The sequence below is a fragment of the Equus asinus genome, chromosome 20 (genome assembly GCF_041296235.1).
Source record: "Equus asinus isolate D_3611 breed Donkey chromosome 20, EquAss-T2T_v2, whole genome shotgun sequence".
Classification (NCBI taxonomy): domain Eukaryota; kingdom Metazoa; phylum Chordata; class Mammalia; order Perissodactyla; family Equidae; genus Equus; species Equus asinus.
Window position 1 is genome coordinate 50,586,872 of NC_091809.1, and position 25,674 is coordinate 50,612,545.

Consider the following 25,674-nt stretch of genomic DNA (forward strand, 5'->3'; position numbering starts at 1 on the left):
TGGTGCCTCTGCCATACGACCCTGGCTCAGCCAAGTTCTATCACATAAATGACATCTAAATGACATGCTTACTAATCTGCTGATGACTAAGTGGAGGGCCCCCTAATGAGGTTGGGATGCAATAAAGATTCAACAAGATTTTCACAGGCTGCTGAATATATCAGATGAAACTTAATAGGGCTAAACTCGAAACCCTTCACTTAGAGCTGGAAATTCTGTATAAGTAACAGAATTGGGTGAGCTGGTTTATAACCGACTCATATGCAAAGATTTAAGGGTTTTTAGTCAATTACAAACCCAGTATGAGTAAACAGCCTGGTGTGGCTGACAAAAAAAGCTAATGCAATCTCAGGCTGCCCTAATGACTGATGGGCACAGAGTGGTGGAAGGAGTCACCTGTCTGTCCAGCAAACCCACACTTAGCACCTACAGTATGGTAATGGCTGTGCTCAGTACTAGGATGCAGTACTGAGCTTCTGGTCTCCGACAGTGGCACGTATGTGGTAGGCAACAGGTTAGAAACAGACATATGAAAGTGGGCACAGGGCCGGCCTGGTGGTGCAGCAGTTAAGTGTGCACGTTTTGCTTCAGTGGCCCGGGGTTCGTGGGTTCAGATCCCGGGTGTGGACATGGTACCACTTGGCAAGCCATGCTGTGGCAGGCATCCCAAGTACAAAGTAGAGGAAGATGGGCATGGATATGAGCTCAGGGCCAGTTTTCCTCAGCAAAAAGAGGAGGATTGGCAGCAGATGTTAGATTAGGGCTAATCTTCCTCAAAAAAAAAACAAGTGGGCACAGAGTCTACTTCATGGGAAGTGGGGGAGAAATATGGAGAAAAGGAAGGCTTCAAAGAGTGGACAACATTTCAGTTGTCACTTGAAAGTATAGCCTATTGTTCATTCAATCAGTGATACTTACTGTGTCCTGACTATGTGTCAGGCAATGGGGTAGGTTCTGGGGCCACAACAATGAAACAAGACAATGTCCCAGCTCCAAGAAGCTCGCAGGCCACGGGGACAGGAGCAGAGCATCTCAGGCAGAGCACACAGCAGTTACAAAGACAATGAGGCATAAAATAGCAGGGACACACTCGGGGCCTACTAGCGTTGCTTACAGTTAGTACCTAGGGCCTGAGGGGAGGACAGGGAGCAGGGAGTCTAGGGAGCTGGACCGAGCCTGGGTCACGGTGGACTCTCTATGGCCTGCTGGAAAGCTTGTACTTTATCCTGTGGGTCTATGCTTCCCTGTGCGGTTGGTAGAGAACTTGCTTGGTGGTGGTGTACAGAGGGTGGGAGGAGAAGGCAGATTCTTGAGCCCCTCTCGGTCTCTGCGTGGGAGGAGGTTCCAGGAGGCTGCATTTTAACAAAGTCCCCACGTGATTCCTAGGCACTATATTTCTCAGTAGTTGGGTAACTAGTATTATACACAGTAGAGAGTCGTTTCAGCATTTTAAGTAGAAAAATAACAGGACGAATGTGCATTTTAGACAAATTCCTTTGGTGGTAGGGCAGAGGCTGGATTGACGCAGGTAGTACGGGAGGCAGGGAGCACTGGGATTGTCCAGACAATAACTGAGGCAGGGGCAGAGTAAGACATACAGTTGAGAAGAAAGAGGTGCTGACAATGACCTAGAGGGAATGACTGGAGACACTGGAGGAGAGCCAGAAGGAAATGAACCCAGGAGATGCTGAGGAGGTAGAACGGACAATATACCATCTTCTTACAGATGGGGAGAGAGAGCCATCCAGGAGGGCTTTCAGGATTCTGGCTGAGGCAACTGTGTGGATGGAAATGCCGCCTAGGAAGACAGGAAATTCAGGTAGAGGGTCCGGTATGAAGAATCACTTTTGATTTATTAAGTTTGTGATAACTGCCACATTGAGATGGAGATGTCCATTGGCAGAAGGATGTTTTCTTCTAGCACTCAAGAGAGACTTACATGTGACAATTAAGGCCAAGGATGAGAAGAGGACCAAGGGTAGGATATTGGGGTCTCTGACTTGGAAGGCTGACAGCATAAGGCAGGCTCACAGAGGAAACCACGTGGGTAGGAGGAAGGTCAGGTAGGATGATGTCCTGAGAGCCACAGTTGTGGAGTTTCATGAAGAGCACAGTGATCCCTAAGACCAAATGCCACAGCACAGTAACAAACAAAGACAGAAAAAGAGTCCATCAGATTAGGGAGTTAGCAGTATTGGCTCCAGTCATGCACATCTCTGTTACTGGATTTATTTAGCTGCTTGTTCTAGGAGTGGTCTCAAAGTCAAATCACCTAAGGAATGGTCAAGACACCAGGATGCTTAACCTGGAAAAGATGAGTCTTCAGACACCTCAAGCATTGGAAAGTGGGAGATCTGATGCCTTCTGTAGGCTTCCAATAGACCCAACCGAGGCCTCAACGTAGAGAGTCGCGGAACAGGGTGGGCAGTCTGTGTTCAGTGGAGGGAGATAATTTTCTAACAATCAGAACTGTCCCAGAAGGGGATGGACTGCCCTGGGAGGTGGGATTCTCATCCTTTCATTAGCTGGGGAAAGCCCCCCAGTCTGTTAGCTGTTATAGTACCCACCCCAATCAAATGGAGAAAAATATAACGAAAACGCTGGAATCTTCCCTGGAGGGCATCATGCACAGGCCGGACTGTGATACCCCAGAGGGAACATCAGTGCTGAGTGGGGCTGGACTGGACTGTTTCTAAGGTCCCGGGTAACTCCAAGTGGCTGCAAATCCCCGACTTTCTCAGAAGCGTGTTCTAGTGCTCCTGCCGTCAGAAACCATTCCTTTCACAGTGAGTTCAGTACACAAAGTCAGTTAACTTCCACCAATTGAAATCTGGTTTCTTCAGTCTTGAAGATGAATGCTAATGAGCCTGAAGAGCACAGAAGAGGAGCTGGCAGTCTAAGATCTTCTTGGTTTTTGTCCTGGGAAACATAAACAACCAGGCTTCCTCTCCATGTGACAAAATACACATCCTAACTGGACTAAAGGGGATGAGACCCCAGAGGAAACGGTGTCCTTCACTACTCTCTCTCATTGCCTTTTTTGGTGGCAGATGTTCTGCTCTGCTGAGAAGCAGCTGTCCCTGTAGATGGACCACAGGTCAGACAATGGTCTATGTAACCAATAAATGCACTTTCCCCTCCGTTTAGGACCCTGAGTGATAGACCTTGAAGAGAGAAAATGATTATGAAAGTTATTACTGAGTCCATACCCTGTGTCAGGCATGACACCAGGGGCTTTCTTTACTGTGGCAGATGCTGTTTGCTGGCGAACCCCACAGACACCCTGCTACCCACCTTCTATCCTGCCTGACTCTACTACAGAAGCTGGGATCATTTTCCCCACCAGGGGTGGCATATGACACAATTCTAACCAAAGAAACAAAAGCAGTAGCTTCTCTCGCTCTCTTTTTTTTCTTTGATGAAGATTAGCCCTGAGCTAACATCTTTTGCCAATCCTCCTCTTTTTGCTGAGGAAGACTGGCCCTGAGCTAACATCCGTGCCCATCTTCCTCTGCTTTATATGTGGGACGCCTGCTACAGCAGCATGGCTTGACAAGCAGTGTGCAGGTCTGCACCCAAGATCCAAAAGGGTGAACCCCGAGCTGCCAAAGTGGAACATGCAAACTTAACCACTGAGCCACTGGGCCGGCTTCAGCAGTAGCTTCTCTTGATAAAAGGGACAGACCCGGCTGGTGCTAACCTGTCTTAAAGAGGGCTGTGATGCTTGGAGTTGCAGCAGCCTTGTGTGACCACAAGAGAAAGACCAAGAGAAGGAAAGAGACCTCGACCCTAGCATCTTTAAGCCACTGAACCAGCTGTTGCCATCTTTAGTCTTTTTTGTTATGTGAGAGCAACGAGACCAGCTTTTTTGGTCAAGTATTCTGTAAAATGCAGTAGAAAAAAATTTTAACTGGCATACATGCATCCCCCCTATTCAGCTTCATCATAAGTCTGTGATACACATGAGACACCAGGCTCATCAAGGCTAAGCGACTGTCCTGGGTCATATAAGTAGAAAGAGACAAACAGAGGATTTGAGCTCATGACCGCTTGAATCTAAAAACCTAGCGCTTTCCACAAAGTGATACTGGCCCTCATTTGGCTCCTGTCAATGTACAACAGTCCCTTTAACTTCTCATATAGGAAAGAGTATTTTGGGAGGAAGGTGATATGAGTGCTTCTCTGTGAGGGTCATGGGACCCGTGTGCAGCCCTGTCCTGCCTCAAGCCATCTCATTTCATTTCAGAGAACACATTCCATCTCTTTCCGGTTTAAGTGGAGATAGACATGAATGAGAAGAGTGGGCATAACGGTAATAGCTGGGGTTTCTTTGACTGTCTAAAGAGAGTAGGCGGGACCACACGAGTTGATCATAAATGCCACTCTCCAAGACACTGGAAAAACTCAAATTGAAACTCAAGCAATTCAAAGATAGCTTGGGGGGTAAAAGCTTATGATAACAATAGCTACTTTACTCAAAGAGACCAAAATCAAATGAAAAAACATAGAATGAACGTATTGAGGAAATGATTGCAGAGTCATGTGAAATGTGAAGCGGGCTTTTGAGGATTTAACTCTGCTAATAATCCATCAGCCTGTGTGGGCTGAGCTTCAGGGGGTTGCCAAGGCCTTTCCTGTGAGCCCTGGGGGCTGTGACCAGCCGAGAGTAGGGGAGAGCCACAGCCAAGGCTTAACAACCACCCCATCCTCAGCACACAGTGGACCTCCTCGCCTCCGTGGGACAGGTGCCAGAGTTCTCAGCTTGGCCAGGAAAGATCTGACAGGGTTTCAGATTTGGCTGCTTTTCTCAGTGGAAACAGAGAGAGGGAGCTGGGGGTCAAGGCCTGGGAGACAGCTTGGCGAGATTCCCTCAGTTACTTGCTGCAGTTTCTCCTGCCCCATCTGTGAAATGGGGTGGTAACACTTTATCTTGCCTACCTCCCAGGCTAAGAAGAGACAAAAGGAGACAATAGTGAAAAGAGTTAGAAGCCAACTTCTGTTTTTAGATTATGTATGAAGCATTTATAAAGCAAGTTATAATCACTGCTACTATTTCTGTTAGGTTGAACCATGTGAAATTGCCAACATGCAACCTTTCTGATATAAAAACGACAATTTCACATGTTCAAACCAATAGTCTTTAGACTGAAAAGCACTGGGCAGGATCACTGTGGTTCGGTAATTTTTTAATAAAGTCTCCTTAGAAGAGAGGCATACTTTATTCCTATTGCCTTAAGCCTTAGAAAGATCTACCTGCAGTAGGATTTGAAAAGTATTTTATTTATTTATACTGTACCTTGCCCCAGAAAGGGTTAAGGACATGCAAAATCAGAGAGTATGACCTCAAACAGGAATGAACGAAGACAAGTAAGAGCAGGAACAGGGGAGAGCCAGAACTGAGGCCAAAAGGGCAGAAGCAAATGACTTATTTAAGGCTGGGTTCCAGATCTGGATTTGGAAGGGCTGCCATTTACACCACCTGCAGTATCTGTGAGGTGGAAACAAGGTCAGGAGAAGTGAACCTGTCCACAGCACGAAGGCAGACAAGAGTTGGTCTGGGAGGTCCTCATGAGGGAGGGTCCCTTTCAAAGGCTCTTCCGGTCTTTGATCCTTAATAAAGTCTGATGGCATTTCTCACGTGAGAGGTGTGGGAAGGGAGACAGGGAAGTCTTGCCTCGGCAGGTGACATCTGAGGGGCTGTGGGAAGCCCCGCTGGCAGAGCCTTACCGCGTCAGGTCGAGGTGGCTGATGATCAGGCTCCGTCCGTTCTCGGTCTCAGCGAGCTGCAGCAGCAGGGCCAGGCTCTGCTGCCGGATGGTCAGGACACTGGAGGCCAAGAGGGAGGGCAGCAGCCCACCCGTGCCAGGGTGCACCACAAGCAGACGCTGGTTTTCCTCTGCAAAACACAGGGATTGTCTGCCTGGTGCACAACACGACAGCGATTAAACCAGGTCTGTCTCCCACCATCCCTACGGGAAACCCACTCTCCACTCATTTGAGAGGTGGGATAATGAAGCGTAAGAGCAGGGGCTCTAGAACCAGACTGCCAGGTCTGTGACCAGATGAACGACCTAAGCTGAGTTGTTAACCCCTGTCTCCTCAGCTTCCTCATCAGTGAAGTGACGAAGGTGACCAGCCTAACCGAGCTATTGTGAGGATTAAATGAGTCAATTCATGATCACGCTTAGAACAGGGCCTGGCACACACATTGGCTAGTATCATGATTCTTGTCAAAGGCTCTGGTGTGTGGGATCTGGAAATGCGAGGAAATGGAAAGAGATCGGCTTAATTGTGGAATATCTTTAGACCACCAAGTTTCATATAAGGGCCAGAGCAACCACTTGAGTTCTTTCTAGAAAACCAAAATATCACATGAGAACATTCATTAATAAAGCATGCCCCTTCCTAGACCGTAAGCTATGTCCAAGGTGGTGGCACTGCATTCCCCGCTTTCAGTTCCTTTTCTAACCAGGTACATGAATTTGTTTGAGAGCAGCCACAGTACCGGCTGGAGGATGAGGCTCAGCTACGAAACAGGGCAGAGTCTGTTTAGTTTATATAGTTTTTCTTACACTGGAAAAGTAGCTCATTGTAAACAATTCAAATAACACAGAAGGAGCATAAAGCTGAAAATGAAAGTCCCTTCTCTCATACCCCCTCCAGGTAAGCCCATTTCCTACAGAAGCTATTATTCACTCCTCGTAAGAATAGAGTTACAAAATAGGATAACTCCTACCCTGTAACCTGCTTCCCTTGCCCGCTCAACAACGCATCACAGACATAGTTCCATTTCCTTACTTTTAAGTATCCCCTTGTCCTTTTTAAAAACTGCTTCATATTTATTGAGTTGGATGTACCAAGATTTCATTGATCTGAGATGGAGCATTTACATCAAAGGCTGTGTCTGACAGCATTTCTTCAGATGTTAAAGAAAAATGTGACCCCCTAGGTTCATAGAAACCAAAGGAGGATGCAGGCTGAGGAAGTCAGGCTGCGGTGGGGAGGGCTAGGTCCCACTCACCAAGCCCTCCCTCCCTCCCCCTCCTGCAGGAGGATTTGCAAAAACACTGCTTGAGCTGTGCAGAATCCTACAGAGCAGCAGGGCACCTTGCTAATATTGGTCTGAGCATAATGCTCCTCAGGAAAGAGGCCCCCTGATTCTCTCGTCTTCTAGAATTTAAGATGATTCCGTCACTCTACTAAACCAAGAGAAAAAATTATATTATCTCCTAGTCAGCATTTTATAGTTTACAAACTGCATTCACAAGTTCTAATGCTGACTTACCACAGGAGCCCTGTGGAAAGGAGACACAGCTATCATTATTCCCATTTTCAGTGTTTTGTGTCCTTTTCCTATCAAAACACAATTTTTTTTGATTGGCACCTGAGCTAAGATCTGCTGCCAATCTTTTTTTTTTCTTCTTCTCCCCAAAGCCCCCCAGTACATAGTTGTATATTCTAGTTGTAGGTCCTTCTGGTTGTGGTATGTAAGATGCCACTTCAGCATGGCCTTACAAGTGGTTCTAGGTCTGTGCCCAGGAACCAAACTGGCAAAACCCTGGGCCACTGAAGCAGAACGTGCGAATTTAACCACTCTGCCAGGGGGCCAGCCCCAACACAATTTTTTTTAAATGCAGGAAATGCTTAAAATTTTTTGTTACATTGAGGTCACAAAAGAGATAAGAAAGATCAGACAAAAATTTAATGAACCCCAGAAGATGCTAATATGTAAAAAGGTAAGAGTTAACAAGGTAAACAAAATCCTTATAGAATTTTACTGTTCCAAGGTTACACTAATCAGTGTCACAAGGTGCCAGCAGGCATGATCGTAAATCTTGTGATGCTGAAATAGGCGATCAGCAGAAAGGAACAATATTTACAGGCAGACAGGAAAGGAAAACTCTGTCTACGCCACTACCAACGCACGAGCAGAGGTCATGAGTCTGAACAGAGCAGGGCGAGTGCCCGGTGATGAGACCACTCATTCTGCTGACCGGGACCTTCGCCACAGTGGAGGCGGCTGTGAGGGTGCTGGAGACACGAGTGCAGTGCAGGCCTTGCTTCTGATCCATATGCTTTTTCGGGGGAAAAGTCTAGACATCAACCGTCCAGGGCCTGGCCTTAGGTGGGAACCATCATGCCCGACTGGGCAGCGCCTTCATTAACAGCGCATTAGCCACGATTAACGGTGATGACTCAGGCTTACCGTTCCCAGCGCACACTGCCTGCCAGAGCCTGAGAACAGACACACAGACTGTCTCTTCCACTGCATCTTTTCCTGCTGTGGAAAAGCACCTAGAACAGATAAGGGAGAACAATATTAAACTAGAAGTTAGTCTTGATCTTTTTTCCAGTTGGTTTATTTCAACTCCAGACTCCTAAAATGAGGGTTTAAGAAAATGTCTTAATAATCCAGAGCTGCGGGTCACCAGGACCAATGGACTGCTAAGCCCTGAACTGAGAGCTCCAGGACAACGATGCAGGCCCAGGAGGTCAGGGCTGCACGGAGGGAGGACGGTGAGCCAGGGGCCATGGGCGATGGCCGCACCAGGACCAATGAACTGTGGTGGGCCAGCAGACGGCTGAGCACTCACGGTCCTCCTCTCATGTGCAAACACGTGCTGGTGACTGCACCCCACATCAGTGTCCTAAGCCTCAGGAATTGCACCATCACAATTAAAATACAAAATAAGGTAAAAATAAATTTAGCAAACCACCTCCTAGCATATGGGTCTTTCTTCAGATGAAATTATAAATGGGATCAGCCAGGACCCAGTTGATCTCATTTCCTGATATGATTAACAAATTCCAAAAGAGGAAAAGAACAAATAGCAATCCTGCAAAAACTGTGGGAAACCAGCAAGAATGGTCATTTCTTTGACTTTGAAGTGCTTGGAGGAACCCCGGGAAGTTCTGCTGACCTTTTGTCTCCCTGAAGTTGGTAACTGTGGGATAACTCAAGCTGCCTGAGGCTCAAAGCTCAAGGGGTGTTCACCTAGCAGCTCTGCCCTCTTCGAGGGGCCACAGTACTGACTGAAGGTGGTACTATCCAGGGAAGCCACTGCCTCTGCCATTAGTGTCTGATTTCATGAGAAATGGTCCTTTCCTTGCTGTGATGCTGGGCTGTCTTTACAAACATCCCTACCTTCTTATGACCTCATTCTCACTGATGATACTGAATCCATTGTGTGTTCTGAATAAAGTTCGTTCTGTGCCTGAAAAGAATTCAGAGAAAACCACATCAGACTCCTGAACTGTCTGGCTGACGTTTGGCTGTAACAGAGCCAGCCGATAATGAGAAACCCAATATGGAATGTCAAGGTCACCAAATTAACAGGTTGGGCAGAAACAAATACCTTTACATTCTGAAACCTACAGCTGTCATCAGCCACTCAGTGCCACAGGGATAGAGACATGCTGTTTGGAGAAGGATCGCTGAGCCCAGGGGGTTCTATGGGTCATCTGACAACTCATCATTTCACAATCTTTAGAGAGTCTCCAAGAGCCACTTAACCTCTGGGAGGAACTGGCATATCCATCTGTTCTTATATATTTATTTCGAAGCTGTTTCCAGGCTCTACAGAGGACTATAATCTCCAAGAAGCTACCAAAGGGGAAGTTTGAGCACCCTCCATTGTATGCTAAAGGGAAATCAAGGACTCCATCTATTTGTACAAACATTCTGTCACTGAGTAACAAAAAACGGTGTAAGCCCTGGTGTCAATGTTTACAAGAACTGACAAAGGAGAAGAGTCTGACTCTCCTTAGCAGGGGCAGAGCTCATGTTTGCTCTGAAACTACACACAAGCACACGTCCTAAGCAGCCATTAAGTGTAACTGAGGTGAACCTTACAGTTTATCCTACAAAATTCTGTCTTCTATTCCTCTATGGTTGGGTGGAGATTTGTGGGGGTGGGACAGGGTGTCTGGGTGTATATGGGGTATGTGTGGGATGGGTGAGCATGTGTGAAGGGTGAATCATGTGTATGCATGATATAAGTATATATGGTGTATGTGTCGTGTCTGCATGGCATGTGTATGTGTGTGTGGTTTATGTGATATAAGTAGATACGACGTGAATGCTCACCGTGTGTGTGTGTGTGATGTAAGCATATATGGAATGAATGCATACTATGTGTATTTGTGTTTTGTGTTATATTGTCTGTGTGGTGTTGACTGCATGTGTGTTGGGTGTATGCATGCTCTGAGGAGAGGATGGAGCTGGGGTGGGGGTATAACTCTTACACACGCCCTTTAGCATCCACATTTTAGTAGATCTTCCATCAATATTTGTGGAAGGCGGGGGGAAGGGATCCTTTGCCTCATTGGGCAGACCTCTATGCTCTGTCCCTTTACAACAACAGTATTCATGAGATCACACGCCTCTCTGGCTTACAGTCCTTCATCATTTCCGTCAGGATTTCAACTCCCCCTGCATAGAACAAGGGCATCTGATCAGGCTTGGAAAGAGTCTCCAGGAGATTCTTGGTTGTCACGGCTGTGTTCCTCCCTGAATCCAGCAATTCATGGGCTTCCTTCTCCTGAAGGTCTGCTTTCTCCCGAAGATCTACCTGATTCAGGTAATCTAGTAAAACAAGAAGGGAAGAAACACAAAACCCCAACAATCAACATTACCCACAAGAAGCAACCGTTTTTGAGGATGGGAGGTTGAGAGGCATAAAGCATGAAAATAATTCTAACTCGTCTTCGGTAAGGAAAATTCTAGGAACAGTATACAGTCTATACCCAGAAACTTAAACCATCTTCGGGATTCAAGGACATTATTCCCTGTCTACAAGGCCCTGAGGAAGGATGGTGTACAAAAGGAGGAAGGCACATATTAGAGTGGGAGAACAGAGGGAAGAGGGGCAGGGCAGCCTGTTAACATGGAGGCTGTGACTGTGTAGGCAAGGCACGGCTGTGCTCTGTGGCCAAGTGCAGAGCAGGTATGGAAGGCACCCTCAGGCCAGAGCACAAAGGGGAGGTGGAATTCAAAGGAAGGACACCAGCAGGAACATTCTCACCTTTCACCTGTGTTTGCAGCTGGGGGTTTATTTCTAAGATCTTCTGATAACACTCTCTAGCCTGGAAAAAAGAAACAAGACCTTGAAGAGTGGTTAGGGGGTAAAAGTGATTATAAGAAAGACACTGGGTACCATAGGGCTTGACTTCCTCATTATTTTCTCCCAGCCTCCTCCTGCTTCAAGAGTAGGAGAAAGGCACGGGGAACACAGCGTGAATTTGACATTTTGTTTAGGCTTCTCTGGTTCTGTGGGGCAACAGATATTATTTCAAAATTCATTTTAAAAAATAGTGTTGTCAGATACAGCCTGTGATGGAAAATATTCAGTCCTAAATTCTTGTGCATCATGTCTGGCTAGGATAGGAATAATCATTAGGTAAATGCAAAATTCAGATATGATATTTGCACTGAGAAAGAACAGGAGGCTACCTGTCAGATATGCCCAAAGGGAGTATAGAAATAAATGAAGCTAGAGACATTATTGACAGAGACTTGGGCACAGGAAAGGAGGACTGCCTATTTAAATGTACAGGGCTGCAAAGAGAGCCAGAAAGGGGTCCACTCATGACCATGTAAGAGTCTCCTAGAAAACCTGAGAGTGGGGGGGGGCTCTCACTGAGGAAATTGTTAGACAGAAAGTTTCTGGAAAAAGAAAGATTCTAGTTCTTGGGGCATGATGCTGGGTTTAGGGCAGTATTGTCCTCAGGGATATCAAGAACTGCCCAGCGCATAACGCCACCAGTCACTGAGAGACAAAGCTCAGAAAAAAACAGTTCTGAGATATCTCGGAAGCTCAAGGCTCATCTAGAAGATTAGGACAAAGAAATGAACTGAAGAAGAAACATCCCATTAAAACAGAATATCATCACAGGATAGAAGTATATACATCAAACATGGTGACTGCTCTAGACTGAATGTTTGTGTCCTCCCCCAAATTCATATGTTGAAACCTAACCCCCAGTGCGATGGTCTTTGGAGGTGGGGCCTCTGGGAAGTGATTAAGTCATGACAGTGGAGACGTCATGAATGTGATTAGCACCCTAATAAAAGAGACTCCAGTGAGCTCTCTCACCCCCTCTGGCTGTGTATGAACTAGGAAGTGGGCCCTCACCAGACACCAAATCTGCCTGTCCTCCAGAACTGTGAGAAATAAACGTTTCTTGTTTAAGCCACCCGGTCTGTGGTATTTTGTTCCAGCAGCCCAAAAGGACTAAGCCAGTGACCCTGTATCCAACTTCTTCTTTTTTTTTTTTTTAAAGATTTTATTTTTTCTCCCCAAAGCCCCCCGGTACATAGTTGTATATTCTTAGTTGTGGGTCCTTCTAGTTGTGGCATGTGGGACGCCGCCTCAGCGTGGTTTGATGAGCAGTGCCATGTTCGCGCCCAGGCTTTGAACCAACGAAACACTGGGCCGCCTGCAGCGGAGTGGGTGAACTTAACCACTCAGCCACGGGGCCAGCCCCTCCAACTTCTTTTTAACCCTAGATCCAATCTATCAGCAATTCTTGTTAGCTTCACTGTCAGTATATATCCAGAATCCCATCACTTCTCACCACCTCCACTGTCACCAACCTGGTCCAAGCCATCATCACTTCTCATTTGGATAATATGTTATAATAGACTTTTAACTGGTTCTCTGTTCTTCTCTTAACATGCCAAAATATATTCTTGATACAGCAGTGATCCTTTAAAACATGAGTCAGATCATTTCATTCCTTTACTTGAAACCCTCCAATGGCTCCTGGCTCACTCAAAGTAAAAGCCAATGTCCTACCACAAGCCTATAAGGCCCTAGGGGATCAGCCTCCACACACCCCCATCACCTGTCTGACCTCATTTCTTATCACTCTCCTGTTTGCTTGCTCCAATCTAGCTATCCCTGTAACTGGACCACCCTCCATCATATATTTACGTGCCTTACTCACTTAACTCCCTCTCTTCCTTCAGAGAAGCCTTCCTTGACCACTCTATATAAAACCAATCTCACCTCCACTGCTTCCTGATTTAGTTTTCACAATAACACTATTACCGCCCAACATAATACACATCTACTTCCAGCCACTCCTACCCCAAGAATGTGAGTTCCACTAAGTCAAGGATTTTGTCTTATTCATTGATGTATTCCTGTTGCCTAGGACAGTGCCTGAAACAATTCTTTATTGCTTCTCTATTACCTGACCTTATTACCATAAGCCTGTATTACTTTTACAATTAAAATCCAACAAAGAAAAGAATTTTCAAAAAAACGTATAACAGGAGGCAATTTCTTTTAAATATATAATATCTTGTAAATGGAAAGGCATCCCACGTTCATGGATTAGAAGACTTAATATTGTTAAGATGACAATACTCCCCAAATTGATCTACAGATTCAATACAATTCCCATCAAAATTCCATCTGGCTTCCTTGCAGAAACTGACAAATTGACTCTAAAATTTGTGTGGTAATTCAATGGACCCAGAATAGCTAAAACAATCTTGAAAAGGCAGAGCAAAGTTGGAAGACTCATGCTTCCCAACTTCAAAATTTACTACAAGGCTATAGCAATTAAGACTGTGGTATACGCACAAGAACAGACATATAGATCAATGGAATAAAATTAAGAGTCCAAAAATAAACTCATGCATTTATGATCAATTGACTTTTGATAAGAGTGCCAAAATCATTCAATGGGAGACAGAATAGTCATTTCAACAAATGGTGCTGGGCCAACTGGATATCCACATGCAAAAGAATGAAGTTGGATCCCTTCCTCACACCATATACAAAACTTAACTCAAAGTGGATCAGAAATCTAAATGTAAGAGCTAAAACCATAAAACACTTAGAAGAAAACAAAGGGGTAAATCTTAGATTAGGCAATGGTTTCTTAGATATGACACTAAGAACATAAGAAACCAAAGAAAAAAATAGGCAATTTAGACTTCATCAAAATTAAAAATTTTTGTGCTATAAAGAACACCATCAAGAAAGTGAAAAGACAACATGGAGAGTGGGGGAAAGTATTTGCAAATCATTGATCTGATAAGGGACTTGTAGCCAGAATATATAAAGTACTCTTACTCAATATAAAAAGACAAATAACCTAATTTAAAAAATGAGTAAAGAATCTCAAGAGACATTTCTCCAAAAAAGATATACAAATGGCCAATAAACACATAAAAAGATGCTCAATATCATTAGCCATCAGGGAAATGCAAATCAAAACAACAACGATATACCACTTCCCACCCACTAGGATGGCTATAATCAAAAATACAAATAACAAGTATTGTCCAGGATATGGGGCAATTGGAACCCTCATACACAGCTGGTGGGAATGTAAAATGGTGCAGCCACTTTGGAAAACAGTCTGGCAGTTCGTCCAAAGCTTAAACATAGAGTTACCACACGTCCCAGCAGCTCTACTCCTAAGTATATAGTCAAGAGGACTGTAAACAGATGTCCATACAAAAATTTGTATACGAATGTTCAAAACAGCCAAAAGTGGAAACAACCCAAATATTCATCAACCAATGAATAGATAAATAGACCATGGTATATCCATAGATGGAATATTATTCAGCAATAAAAGGAATGAAGTATCAATACATACTACAACACAGATAAAACTTGCAAACAAGTTGAGTAAAAGAAGCCAGTCACAAAAGACCACACATTGTATAACTCTATTTATATGAAAAGTCTAGAACAGGCAAATGTATAAAGACAGAAGTAGATTAGTGCTTGCCTAGCATCGAGGTGGTGGTGGAGGGAAGGAGAGCGACTGCTAATGGGTAAAGGGTTGTTTGTGGAGGTGACAAAAATCTTCCAAAATTGACTGTTGTACTGGTTGTGAAACTCTGAATACACTAAAGACCATTGAATTATATACTTTCCATAGGTCAATTGTTTGGTATGTGAATTATACCTCAATAAAGCGGCTATTAACAATATACATCTCAGCATGTATATACATCTTCATGACTACTTTTTGGGTGGTAAGATTACAAGTGAATCTTGTTTTCATCTTTTTGCTGATGTCTCTTCTCTGCTGAGATGCCCTTCCCAGGCTGAAGGAACACTGGTAGAAGATACTGCAGAAGGGATTCCTACAGCAGGCGGGGTTGTACTCGACAACACTCAACATCCTTCCCAACTCTAAGATACGAAGATCTACGTTGGAAAATGCTAACGGCTGGGTTAATATCTAATCAGCATGGAGGAACATGGTTCTCCTGAGACAGTCTGAAGCATCGCTCTGTGATCAAACATGCCACTTACATTCCTCTAAGAACTTACCACGCTGTAGTTCTTTAGGGCCAGGTGGGCTTTTCCCATGTGGAAATATGCTTTTGTGCATTTTTCATCACACTGCATAAAAGAGAATGGCTGATCAGACATTTCAGGAGATTTGAAGTCATTAGCCATTCCGTAACTGCCTGACTAAGAGAGCTAAGGCAGAGCTTTGGTCCTCAGGACAGCGACCAGAGTTACCCATTAAAACTTTTCTGTGTATCTGTGACCAAACTAATTGATGCCTGCAAGGATCCTGGAGGCACAAGTCAGTTCTCTATCAAATTAATTAATGATACTTGCCAGTTTTCGTTTCCATTTAATGAGACTCAATCAGGAAACAAAGCAGAAACTTTTAGTTTAGAAGAGCTCTTGACCTTGGATAAATATTAAAATCACCTGGCATGCTTGTAAAACCTCCTGATGGTCAGGCTGAGCCTCACAACAATTAAATTATACTCTAGGGTAGGGCTCAGGTATCAGTAACTTTGTAAGCTCTCCGGGTAATGTAAATGTGCAGCCAAGTTTGAGAACCAGTGGTTTATTAGAAGAGAGGAAAATTTACTCTGGGCAAACAGCTAAGGTTACTATTACAGCTTAGTGGGCCTGAGAAGTTCTTCCCCTGAAACAAACCACAATATGTTGGCTGGAAACATTCTCGTCACTTAAGATGAGGAAGGACATCGCCTTCAAAAGGCAGGATTGAAACTTATGACTGAGACTACACCATTTGCACAGGGGGTCCTGCACCTGCCTGCCCCTAATTATTATAACTCCAGAGGGAATGATTCAGCACAGGGGCATAAACTAAAATTTAAAGCATCCAGTTAGTTAACTGAACCCTTTTGTGTGCAAGGCATTGTGTTGGGTCTGGATGCCCCTCAGGGGTTTAAGATTTCAAAGGATTAAGCGGGCAAGCTCAGGAGTCTAAAGAGTCCTGGGTGAAGCCCTGGTCTGCCCCTCGCCAGAAGTGGGATGTTGGCCACCTAACTTTTCTGACACTCATTTTCTTCACCTGGAGAGTGAAGATAACACTAGTGTCTCTCAGGTTGCTGTGAGGAGGAAATGCACATAAGACAGTGCAGTGCTGGGTAATACAGGATTAGCTGCTGTTGCGGCAGCCACAACTGCAGTGCATTTTAGCGCAAAAGAGAAAATTTAAAGAAAAGCTACATAATAATAGAAGTAACAATAACTGTCATATTTAGAGAGGGCTTCACAGACGTATCTTTATGAATGTCATTTCCTGATTCGCTGCTACGTGAATGGGAATAATAGTAACAGTAATGATAACAGTGTGTTGCTTTTCAGTCCTTACCATGCGCTAGGCACTGAACTTGATGGTTCATACGAATTATCTCACATAAGCCTCATCCCAATTCTATGAAGTAGATACAATTATTATCCTCATTTTACAGATGAGAAAACTAGGGGTCAGAGAGCTTCAAGGTCATACAGGTACTAAGTGAAAGAGCTGGGATTTAAAATCTGGCCGTTTGACTCCAGGGCCCAAAGGCTTAAATATTACATCAAAACCCCTTCTGAAAGTGCTAGTGCAGTTCAGTAGAAGGAAATCCACTGTGAAGAGATGTCGTCTAAGAAAGGGCATGCAAAAGAGGAGGGATTTGAGCTGGATCTTGAATGACACGGAGGAGGATGAAGGAAGAATGGGATGAGCACGGCCCAGGGGTGGGAACACACAAGGGCTTGACGGAACAGTCTAGTACAAGAAGCAGGTGCTGGGCGGAGGGAGGAGCAGGCTGGAAGGACTGCACATGGAAGCCTTGAATGCCAGGCTGGAGGAGGTGAGTGATCAATGGCAGTGTGTAGGAAAGTTGGTCTGCAGATTGCGTGCAGAGCTGACGAGAGGAGGGAAAGGCAGTGTGAGAAGTGAGGAGACCAAAATAATCACTTAGAATGAGGGGCTGATGACATCTGAGGTCCTGATGACAGTGGGAGAGAGGAGAGTGCAGATACCAGAGCTACATCAAAGAGAGAATGGACCAGCATCAACTAACCATGAAGGATAAGGGCGAAGGAGGAGGTCAAGTCACAAGTTTGGGGTTTTGAATCCTGGAAGACATCACGTGCCATTAAGAGAAAGGGGTAAGGTAGGCCAGGTCGTGGGAAGGTTGAGCGAGAAGATGAAGAGTTTGTTTCCAGGCAAACTGCGTTTCAGACAATGCCAAGACAACCCCACAGAAACCTGCAGGAGGCAGCTGAAATGCAGCCCCGGAGCACCGGGAAGGTGGAGACGGGGAAGCAGGGCTGAGAGCCATTTGCACAGAGTTGAACCCATGAAAGGAGATGAGAGAGCTTTGCAGGGAAACTGCAGAGAGAAGAAAGGCAGGGAGCCGAGGAGTGACCCCGGGAGACTTCACAAGGATGAAACGGGGGAAGCAGGAAGGGAATGGTCAAAGGGAGAGGAAACTCCAGCACTGCAGCTTCTGAAAGCTGAATATCCACAGAACCTGCACTGGCAGGGCATCAGGGTTACCGCAGGGGGCAGCACGAGCCCCGAGCCTCCTGTGTGTCACCATGAAGGGGGTGCATTGTGACTGTGCCTCCCTCAGACATGGGCACAAAGGGCTGCTAATGGATTTTCTCACTAACAGGCCTTTTCTCCTCTGATTCTGTGTCAACCCTCATCAGGATTTTCTCCAGTGAACCCCAGATCCCCTTAAAAGGAACCCTGCCTTCAGAGGAAGATGGATTTTACTGTGCAGGAAGTGTTCTGCCAAGAAAGAAATGATTCTGATCCTGATTGAAACCAGCTTCGCTGCCTTATCTTCCCTGACAAGGAACTGTCATCACATGGGCTTGTCTCTACCAATTCAAAAGTGTCAAAAAACTATTAAATTGGCATGAAAGTACTAATACTGTTAATAATGGAGTACCACTAATGTTCGCTATTGAGACATTACCTTTGAAGAGAAGGAAACTTTTTCTTTTAGTTCATGGCTTTGACATAGAGCCAATCATTGCTAGCTTTTTAGAAGTTCTTATACATTTTTTCCCCTCCTTCCAAGTGTTTACCCAAACCTCTGCAACTGGGAGCCTCACTGGGCATCTAACAAGAGTGGCTGCTGTGTGTCAGCGTTTTTTAATGTTAGCCCTGTTGGGCCTGCTTTGCCTCGGTTTCGTTGTTAATTACATTGTGCTTCAATTAACATTTGGGAACAGGCCAGAGTGTTATCCTGAATCAGCATGATGGTGCGACTACTTCCTTCATCCTTTTCAGATCAGAAAAGATACTCCTGGAAGCCCCATGAGGAGAAGCTGTTTCTTCCCTAGAAGGGAATGAGATCACATCCAGGGATTATAGGCTTTAAGGTTTCAGTGGAGAGGCCGTGTACAGTAGCTGGTTGAGAGCACCAGCTTACAGTTAGACCAATATGAGCTGTGTGATCCTGCACAGGTTACTTAATTAATGTCTGAGGCTCAGTTTCCCTGTCAGGGAAATAGGGATAAGAGTGGTATGGAACAGAAGAGAATAAATGTTGTGAGGCGCAAACGAGATAGCCCATGGCCAGCATGCAGCAAATGGCAGCTTTTGCTGTTATCGTTGAAACAACCCAGGAAAATGTCCTTGCCTCTCTCTTCTCTTACAGAGGAGGCAGAAAAAGAAATCACCATCCAATAAGGTGACAGACCAGGTGAGTGGATCTCTGTTGGAGCTGTGAAGAACCTCATGTTGTCAGCTTTGGGCAGTTCTCATAATTTAAAGACCGTAATGATGCAATGGGACAAGATTTGCTACACAACGTATCTTCAAAGGGATAAAGAAATCAAGCTTTCCAGATGTCAGTCTGGAGGATCGCTAGTGTTTTATAAACCATTATTAGTAAAGGTGAGTTTCTAATTCATCCGTGTTTCCCTTGCTTACCCTCTCAATAAAAAATAAGGAAATAGGCATGGCCAATATGTTGCTGTCAAATGTGCTCTTGTTTTGGGCCACACTCATTAAGCTGGGGTAGGTGGGCTGTACTGAGGGAATTTAAGCCACAAGATAAACATGGCACCTCAGTTTTACTCGATTATAAGTTATTTAAAATAATATGGTTATATTAAAATAAACAGATACATTTTATGGAACGCAATGCAAAATTTGCAAGAATTTTTAAGATAAAACACACGTCTACAAAGAAATTTCACACTCTCTGCCTCTAGCCCCTCCAGGGGCTCATGTGCATCCTATTAGCAGCACTTCGGTGAGGAAGTCTGGGAAGCACTGGTTTTGGTTATTTATTTAGTTAAAACCCCCTGTGACAGAGGAACTTAGGGGAATGTGGATTAAGGGTTATTTAAATATTTAGTCATCTGAAATAATGTCCCTAGGAAGTGATCATGACATTTCTCTTTTAGAAACTCTTCTAATATGTCCACCAACCATCCTTACTTCTCCCCACCTTTAATTATCTATTTTGGCAGGTTTTGGAGGAAATAGCATGCACAGTATTACGCTATCTGCCTGAGGCCTGAGTAGTATCCAGGTTGAACAATAGGAATGCTTTCTTCTGATTATTCCTCTGCAAATAGGGGATATTATAACACATTTCTAAATTATTAGAGCTGGGGGGAAAAGTGCAAACTGATGAGGAGGAATGACAACATTGCAGAAACAAGCTCCCACGGTTGGCTCTAGAAAAAGAAGGAGGCATTACCACGGTCACATAAAGCAAAGCCTCTGATAACACAATAGTAAAGGATGAGCCATTGCAATATAAACCTTGAAAAACCACTATTAACAGCGCCTTCTCTGGAGGACTTACTATGAGCTAGGTACTTGACGTGCATTATCATAACCCTCACAGCAATTCTCTTCTATCCCACTTTGCAGATGAGGACATCACCCTTTCCCACCGTGATATACTGGCAGCAACCCTCTGCTCACTTCAGGACTACATCACGTGGCCCAAGCAAGCCCAACTCCATGACGTGGGAAAGGAAATATCTTCTTACCTTCAGAGCCCAGTCACAATCCACTAGTGCCTTCTGGTAGTCCCCAAGTTTTATATAAGCCTGTAATGACACAAATAGCCAATGTTCACACACAGCTCTGCAGCAAGCTGTCTTTAGTCAACAGAGAAAGAGCAGTCAAACAGTAGAATGGTAATGAGAAGTCACTGGTCCCTCCCTGTATCAGGCAGGGTCCCAGCAGGAAACAGATGGCACACTCAGGCTCAGATCATAACCAAGGAGAGTTTAATAAAGGGACAATTTAAAAGGTGAGGGTAGGAATGTTACAGCCCTCAGGGTGGGCAACAGTGGCCCGCTATCACCACTGCTAGAAGGGAAGGGGCAGGGGAGGAGAGATGAACAGCACAGGAAAGGTCAGCTTTGTGAAAAGCGCTGCCTAACAGGAGCTGAGGCCTTTAGTAGAACCAAAGCTGGGAGAATAAACACCCAATCTCACTTTCCTCCTTCCTTCTGATCTCTCTGGCTGAACCCAAATGGAAGCTAGAAAGCTAGGAAGTCCAGGGGCCAGTCCACAGAGGTCAGTCCCCCAGGGCACAGAGCAGGGCAGAGAAGGATCTGGAGGAGCAGATGAAAATACCCAGCACGCTAAATACATCTACAAAGGAAAAGCTAGCTTCTAGAGTCTACCCCTCTGTGAATGTTCCAGAGGGAAACCAAATGATAAAGGGACTCAAAAAGATAATCACAAGTGTTGACAAGAATGTAGAAAAATTGAAATATTCATTCACAGTGGGTGGGAATGTAAAATGATGCAACCACTTTGGAAGACCATCTGGCAGTTCTTCCAAAGGTTAAACCTAGTGTTACCATATAATCCAGTAATGCCTCTCCTGGGTATGTACCCAAGGGAATTGACTTACGTCCACACACAAAATTGTACACAAATGTTCATAGCAGCATTATTCATAATAGTCAGAAAGTAGAAACAACTCAAATGTCTATCAACTGATGAATGGATAAGTACGGTATATCCACACAACAGTATATTATTCAGCAATAAAAAGGAAGGAAGTACTGATACATCTTACAACATGGATGAAACTTGAAAACGTTATGTTAAGTGAAATAAACCAGACACAAAAGGAAAAAATATCATATGATTTATATGAAATGCCAGAATAGGCAAAGGTATAGAGACAGAAAGTGGATTAGTGGTTGCCTAGAGCTGGGGGTGGGGAAGGACAGGAGGCCTGGGTGGGGGGGGGGGGTGACTGCTTAAAAAGTATGGGGTTTCTTCTTGGGATAATGAAAATATCCGAAAATTGGTTGTAGTCACGGTTGCAAAACTCTGTTGAACATACCAAAAATCTTTGAATTGTACACTTCAACTGGGTGAATTTTATGTCAATTATATCTCAATAAAGCTGTTACCAAAAACAGACAGAAAAAGTCTGCTTCTTTCCTCATGAGCACAGCAAGAAGGAAGAGATATAGGAAATGGGCTGACATTTAGCAGTCAGACCACCATCAAAAGCCCTCAGTGCCAAATGCCCCCTTTTGGGATCCCCTAGAATTGAAGAAAATCTTGAAAATCAAGAATTGACTCAGAATTCTGAGATCCATTGAAACTAAACTGAATTTAGCTCATTTATACTTTCAAAGAACTAGTGGCATATAAACAAATGAAAGGCTGTTCATCAGCGAGTACAATGGCTATTATACCCGTTATATTAATTACTGGACACAATAGGTGGTCAATACTTTCTTATCAAGTTGCATTAAGTAGACTTTAAGCACTCTTCTTTTGGAAAGTTCCCTAAAAAGCATCAGTGATCGTCCCACTGTAAGAAAGGAAAACCAGGCACCAGGAGGATAAGTGGCTTTCCCAGTGTCCCAACGGTCACCAATAATAGAGTCAATACTACATGTAGGTTTGTCTGTGATCAAAACTGTCCCAGGGCACTGTGACATTCTTAACAATAAATCTGACTATTGATCATAACATTAGCTCCAGGAGAAAACAAAGCCATGAACGGGTGGATTTTCCTTATAGCAAGCAACAACACTCAATTCACAGGGTCCTTATTAAGTGTTTTCTAACACTGCATGCAAACAGGGGAGGCATTTTAAAAATAGTCAATGGTTCAAATGATTCGTAACACCAGGCAATGCATTTTGCATTTATTTGTCTCTGAATAAGCTTTCTCTTTGGGAAAGCTGGGGGGAATTGCTTCCCCAAAGCTTTTCATTGCATTTACTTATTTTTATCCACATTCTTAACGTGATTCTCCAGAACTAATCAAAGTGCTGCTTAAACTTGAGTACAGTAAAAATGTATCTAATTTAAATGAATCAGGTTAGAGATTGTCTCAATTAGACATAATTCTGAATTATATAACATTTTAAAAGCAATTCAATTTTACTGCTTTCAAATAACTTCAGAGCAACAAGCATCCGTAAATGTTTTGCAGACCAAATTTGGTGATAAATAAAAATTTGTTTTCATTCAAATGTTTCTTTTGAAGTGTCAACAGAAACTTAATTCCCTTAATTGGACTTATGTGCCTCCAGTGTTATATAATTCAACAAGGATTTATTGAACATCTGTTATAAATAAAGTATTAGGGGGAAAAGTATATGGCAGATTTTGCCCTCAAACAGTTTCTAATCTTGTTAGGGTGATAAAATGTACACTGTTAAATCAACCTCTGTCCATTTTATTTACCAATTCACGTCCTTATAACAATTTTTCTCCACAGTTGGGGTCAGGTAAGTGACACCTCAACTTCAGTCTGACTGATCCAAACTGCTGAACTAAGGAGGTTACACCGTGCTGGGATTTATTTATCATTAAATCACTGTCACTTCCCAGGCTTTTTGACTTCCTAATGTCCTGTGCCTTCCATTCAACACTCGTCCTCCACGTACCACAGTGGGACGTTCTTAATTGTAAGTTACAGAAACTGGAGCTGATGAGAGCTCTGCTGCATCTTCACCCTCTTGTGAATGACAGGGCACCCAGTTCATTTCACACAGGTCCGGCTGACACATCCTGACCATCAATCACGTCTGCCAATCTGCCAATTTTTCAGGCCTGAGCAACAGAGAGCTCCACCACACACAAACCCAAGTACTTTTCAAAGAAAAGGTCAGAGGTGACATTTTTGTTTCAAGTGAAGAACTATCAACCTTGTCCTTTCATTAAGTAGTAGATAATAAACATCTGGGTGATGGTTTTTACCTGGCGTTCCAGGAAACTAAGCTCGTCTGTGATACAAAACTGAGGTATTAGGGATTTCACAAACTCAAAATTTCTAGGCCCATGAGCTATCCAATCTACCAGTCATAGAATCTTAATCAAACAGAGATTGATACAAGAAGTAAGAAATTAACAGGAGAGTAACCCTGACGAGTTCAGACTACCATCCAAAAGCAGGCTGGACAAATCCAGTGGTGGCAGAATCCCAAGGTCTCATGGGTCACTTCATTCCACTAGTTTTCTCCTTTATACAAAGAGAAAAGTGCCCAGTTACCATCAGTGATGTTCTGGAGCTGACTTACACTATGGAGAGAACTGACTGTGTGTAGCTCTTCTCAAGTCTCCCTTCAATCATTTCAAGTTGGTAGCTTGAAATTGGGCCATGGTGAGAGCACTTACACCATGGAATTGGCAAATGCTCCATACGGATCAGCTTCCCCCACACCCCGACCAGAGCCAGTTGTCAGACATTTACCAGCACACCACTGGTACCATGTAGTTTCATCTTATTCTGATTTCACAAGGTTAGTGGCTACCGTTTCCTGAGAAAACCCCAAGGACACAGTCTTGGCTCACTGACCTGGGCTCGGTTGGTGTACAGCACCTTCATGTCCTTCAGCTTCTCCAGACCCTCACTGTAGAGCAGGATGGCCGTTTCATAATCACCTCTGACAAACGCTTCATTCCCCTTTTCTTTTAGGGCTGTGAGAATAAAAGCCATACAGGTGAGCTCTCACCACACAATGGAAAATTCTTTCAGACTTTATTCCCCTGATTTTCCAACTCTAAAGGTCATAGCTTCCATTGATCCTAAGGGAACGTGTCACTTGTTTCTCTCTGCAGATATCTCAGGATCGGTTATTTTTTCTCCAAATCTACCCAAGTCTTCTAAGTAGCTTCTCAGAAAAAGTAAATGTTTCTGCCTAAAGGCTCAGAACCACTCCAAGCCACAAAGATTAAGTCTACACATTCAACGTCTCATGGGGTGGGCCAAGCAACTGACTTTCTAGCAAATAGGGAATCATTCAGATCTGCAGCACACGTACCACCGGGTAGTACAAACCAGGTGCTGAAAGCATCCTCTGTCCTATATGTCCCCCGCCACACACACAACCCTGTCCTTTTAGTTTACGTCTCCTCTCCCTTCTCACATTTTTGTTTTCCTGTTTCATTTTCTTTTTTCACTTCTTCAACTATGCCTCAGGCTAGCCAGGGGTACCTCACTCCCATCCCTGCCTACTTGTATTATTTAGTACTGCTCAATCTGATATGCTAAAGCTATCTACATGCTTGAGAAAGAGGTTTGACCATGGAGGCTGACCGAGGGCACGGCCGACTCCCTGTCTGTTGTAGCAGAAACAGAGAACAGCTCACCAATGGCTCCTACCTGGCTGGGTCCCACTGCCTCAGGCCCATCATGAACCCACCGTCGTTTTAAAAATCTCTCTTGGTAACAAACGGGAAGCTTGATATCCTCAAACATCAGCACATAGACTCCTGTGCACTTTCTAGTACAAATCAGCCCAGCTCTTGCAAAGTGAAGGCTGACAATTACCATCTGCTAAGACTTTGTTTTCCCTTCTTCTCTTGGCACGTTCCTTTGCATCCTTCTCCATCGATGCCAAGAAGGCCTCTGACAGCAGAGTAATTTCAAATATTAAAAAGAAAAATCCAAATACTATAATCAGTTCTTTAGCTCAAATTCAGAAGAAAGCTACCTTAGAGCTTTAGAGCCACACTTCTCATGCATACACATGAAGGTACGTGCACACACGGGCACACACACAGAGATTCTGAGGCAACTAAAATGACATTTTCTTAATTTGACATAAAATGGTAATCTGTGTGATGTATTATTATATATGATGGCTATGTCTGTGCTTCAAATATGAATTACACCTTTTAAAAGAGGTTTTCTTTGAAGACAGACTTTTTTGTTCCATTTAGCATAATGAGCTTCTGAGCCGAGCAACAGAGAAACTATCTGGATCCCTTGAGCAGCTGAGAGTAAATTGGATGATACAGAATAACAGTTCAGTTTACAAAAGATTGGCCAGGAGAAAAGAGAGAAAAACCTCTGAGTGCCATCCCTTCTGACCACTAGGAACAGAACTGGGTGATGGGTAGGTTCTTGTTCATGGGGTGTTTCTAAGCCTAAAGACTATAATTGAAGCGTCTGGAAGCTACAATCAATAA

General features: G+C 44.1%; 1 protein-coding gene across 9 annotated transcripts in view; it reads right to left on the reverse strand.

Annotated features, from left to right (window-relative positions):
- TTC12 (tetratricopeptide repeat domain 12) overlaps positions 1-25,674 on the reverse strand; it is a 49,434-nt gene that overhangs the window by 10,387 nt on the left and 13,373 nt on the right. For 6 of the 9 annotated variants that reach the window (XR_011495689.1, XM_070490278.1, XM_044752891.2 and 3 more), the window contains exons 5-13: positions 25,034-25,111; positions 24,059-24,180; positions 20,262-20,321; positions 15,306-15,377; positions 11,025-11,085; positions 10,397-10,585; positions 9,146-9,215; positions 8,207-8,295; positions 5,728-5,896 (exon numbers count right to left, since the gene is read on the reverse strand). Coding sequence is in view for 8 of the 9 variants with exons in the window: in XM_070490278.1 (XP_070346379.1) it covers positions 5,728-5,896; positions 8,207-8,295; positions 9,146-9,215; positions 10,397-10,585; positions 11,025-11,085; positions 15,306-15,377; positions 20,262-20,321; positions 24,059-24,180; positions 25,034-25,111 (910 nt within the window). In the remaining variant the exon portion in view is untranslated. The remainder of the gene's footprint in view (positions 1-5,727; positions 5,897-8,206; positions 8,296-9,145; positions 9,216-10,396; positions 10,586-11,024; positions 11,086-15,305; positions 15,378-20,261; positions 20,322-24,058; positions 24,181-25,033; positions 25,112-25,674) is intronic. The other 3 variants (XM_044752892.2, XM_070490280.1, XM_070490279.1) reach the window with 2 other exon arrangements.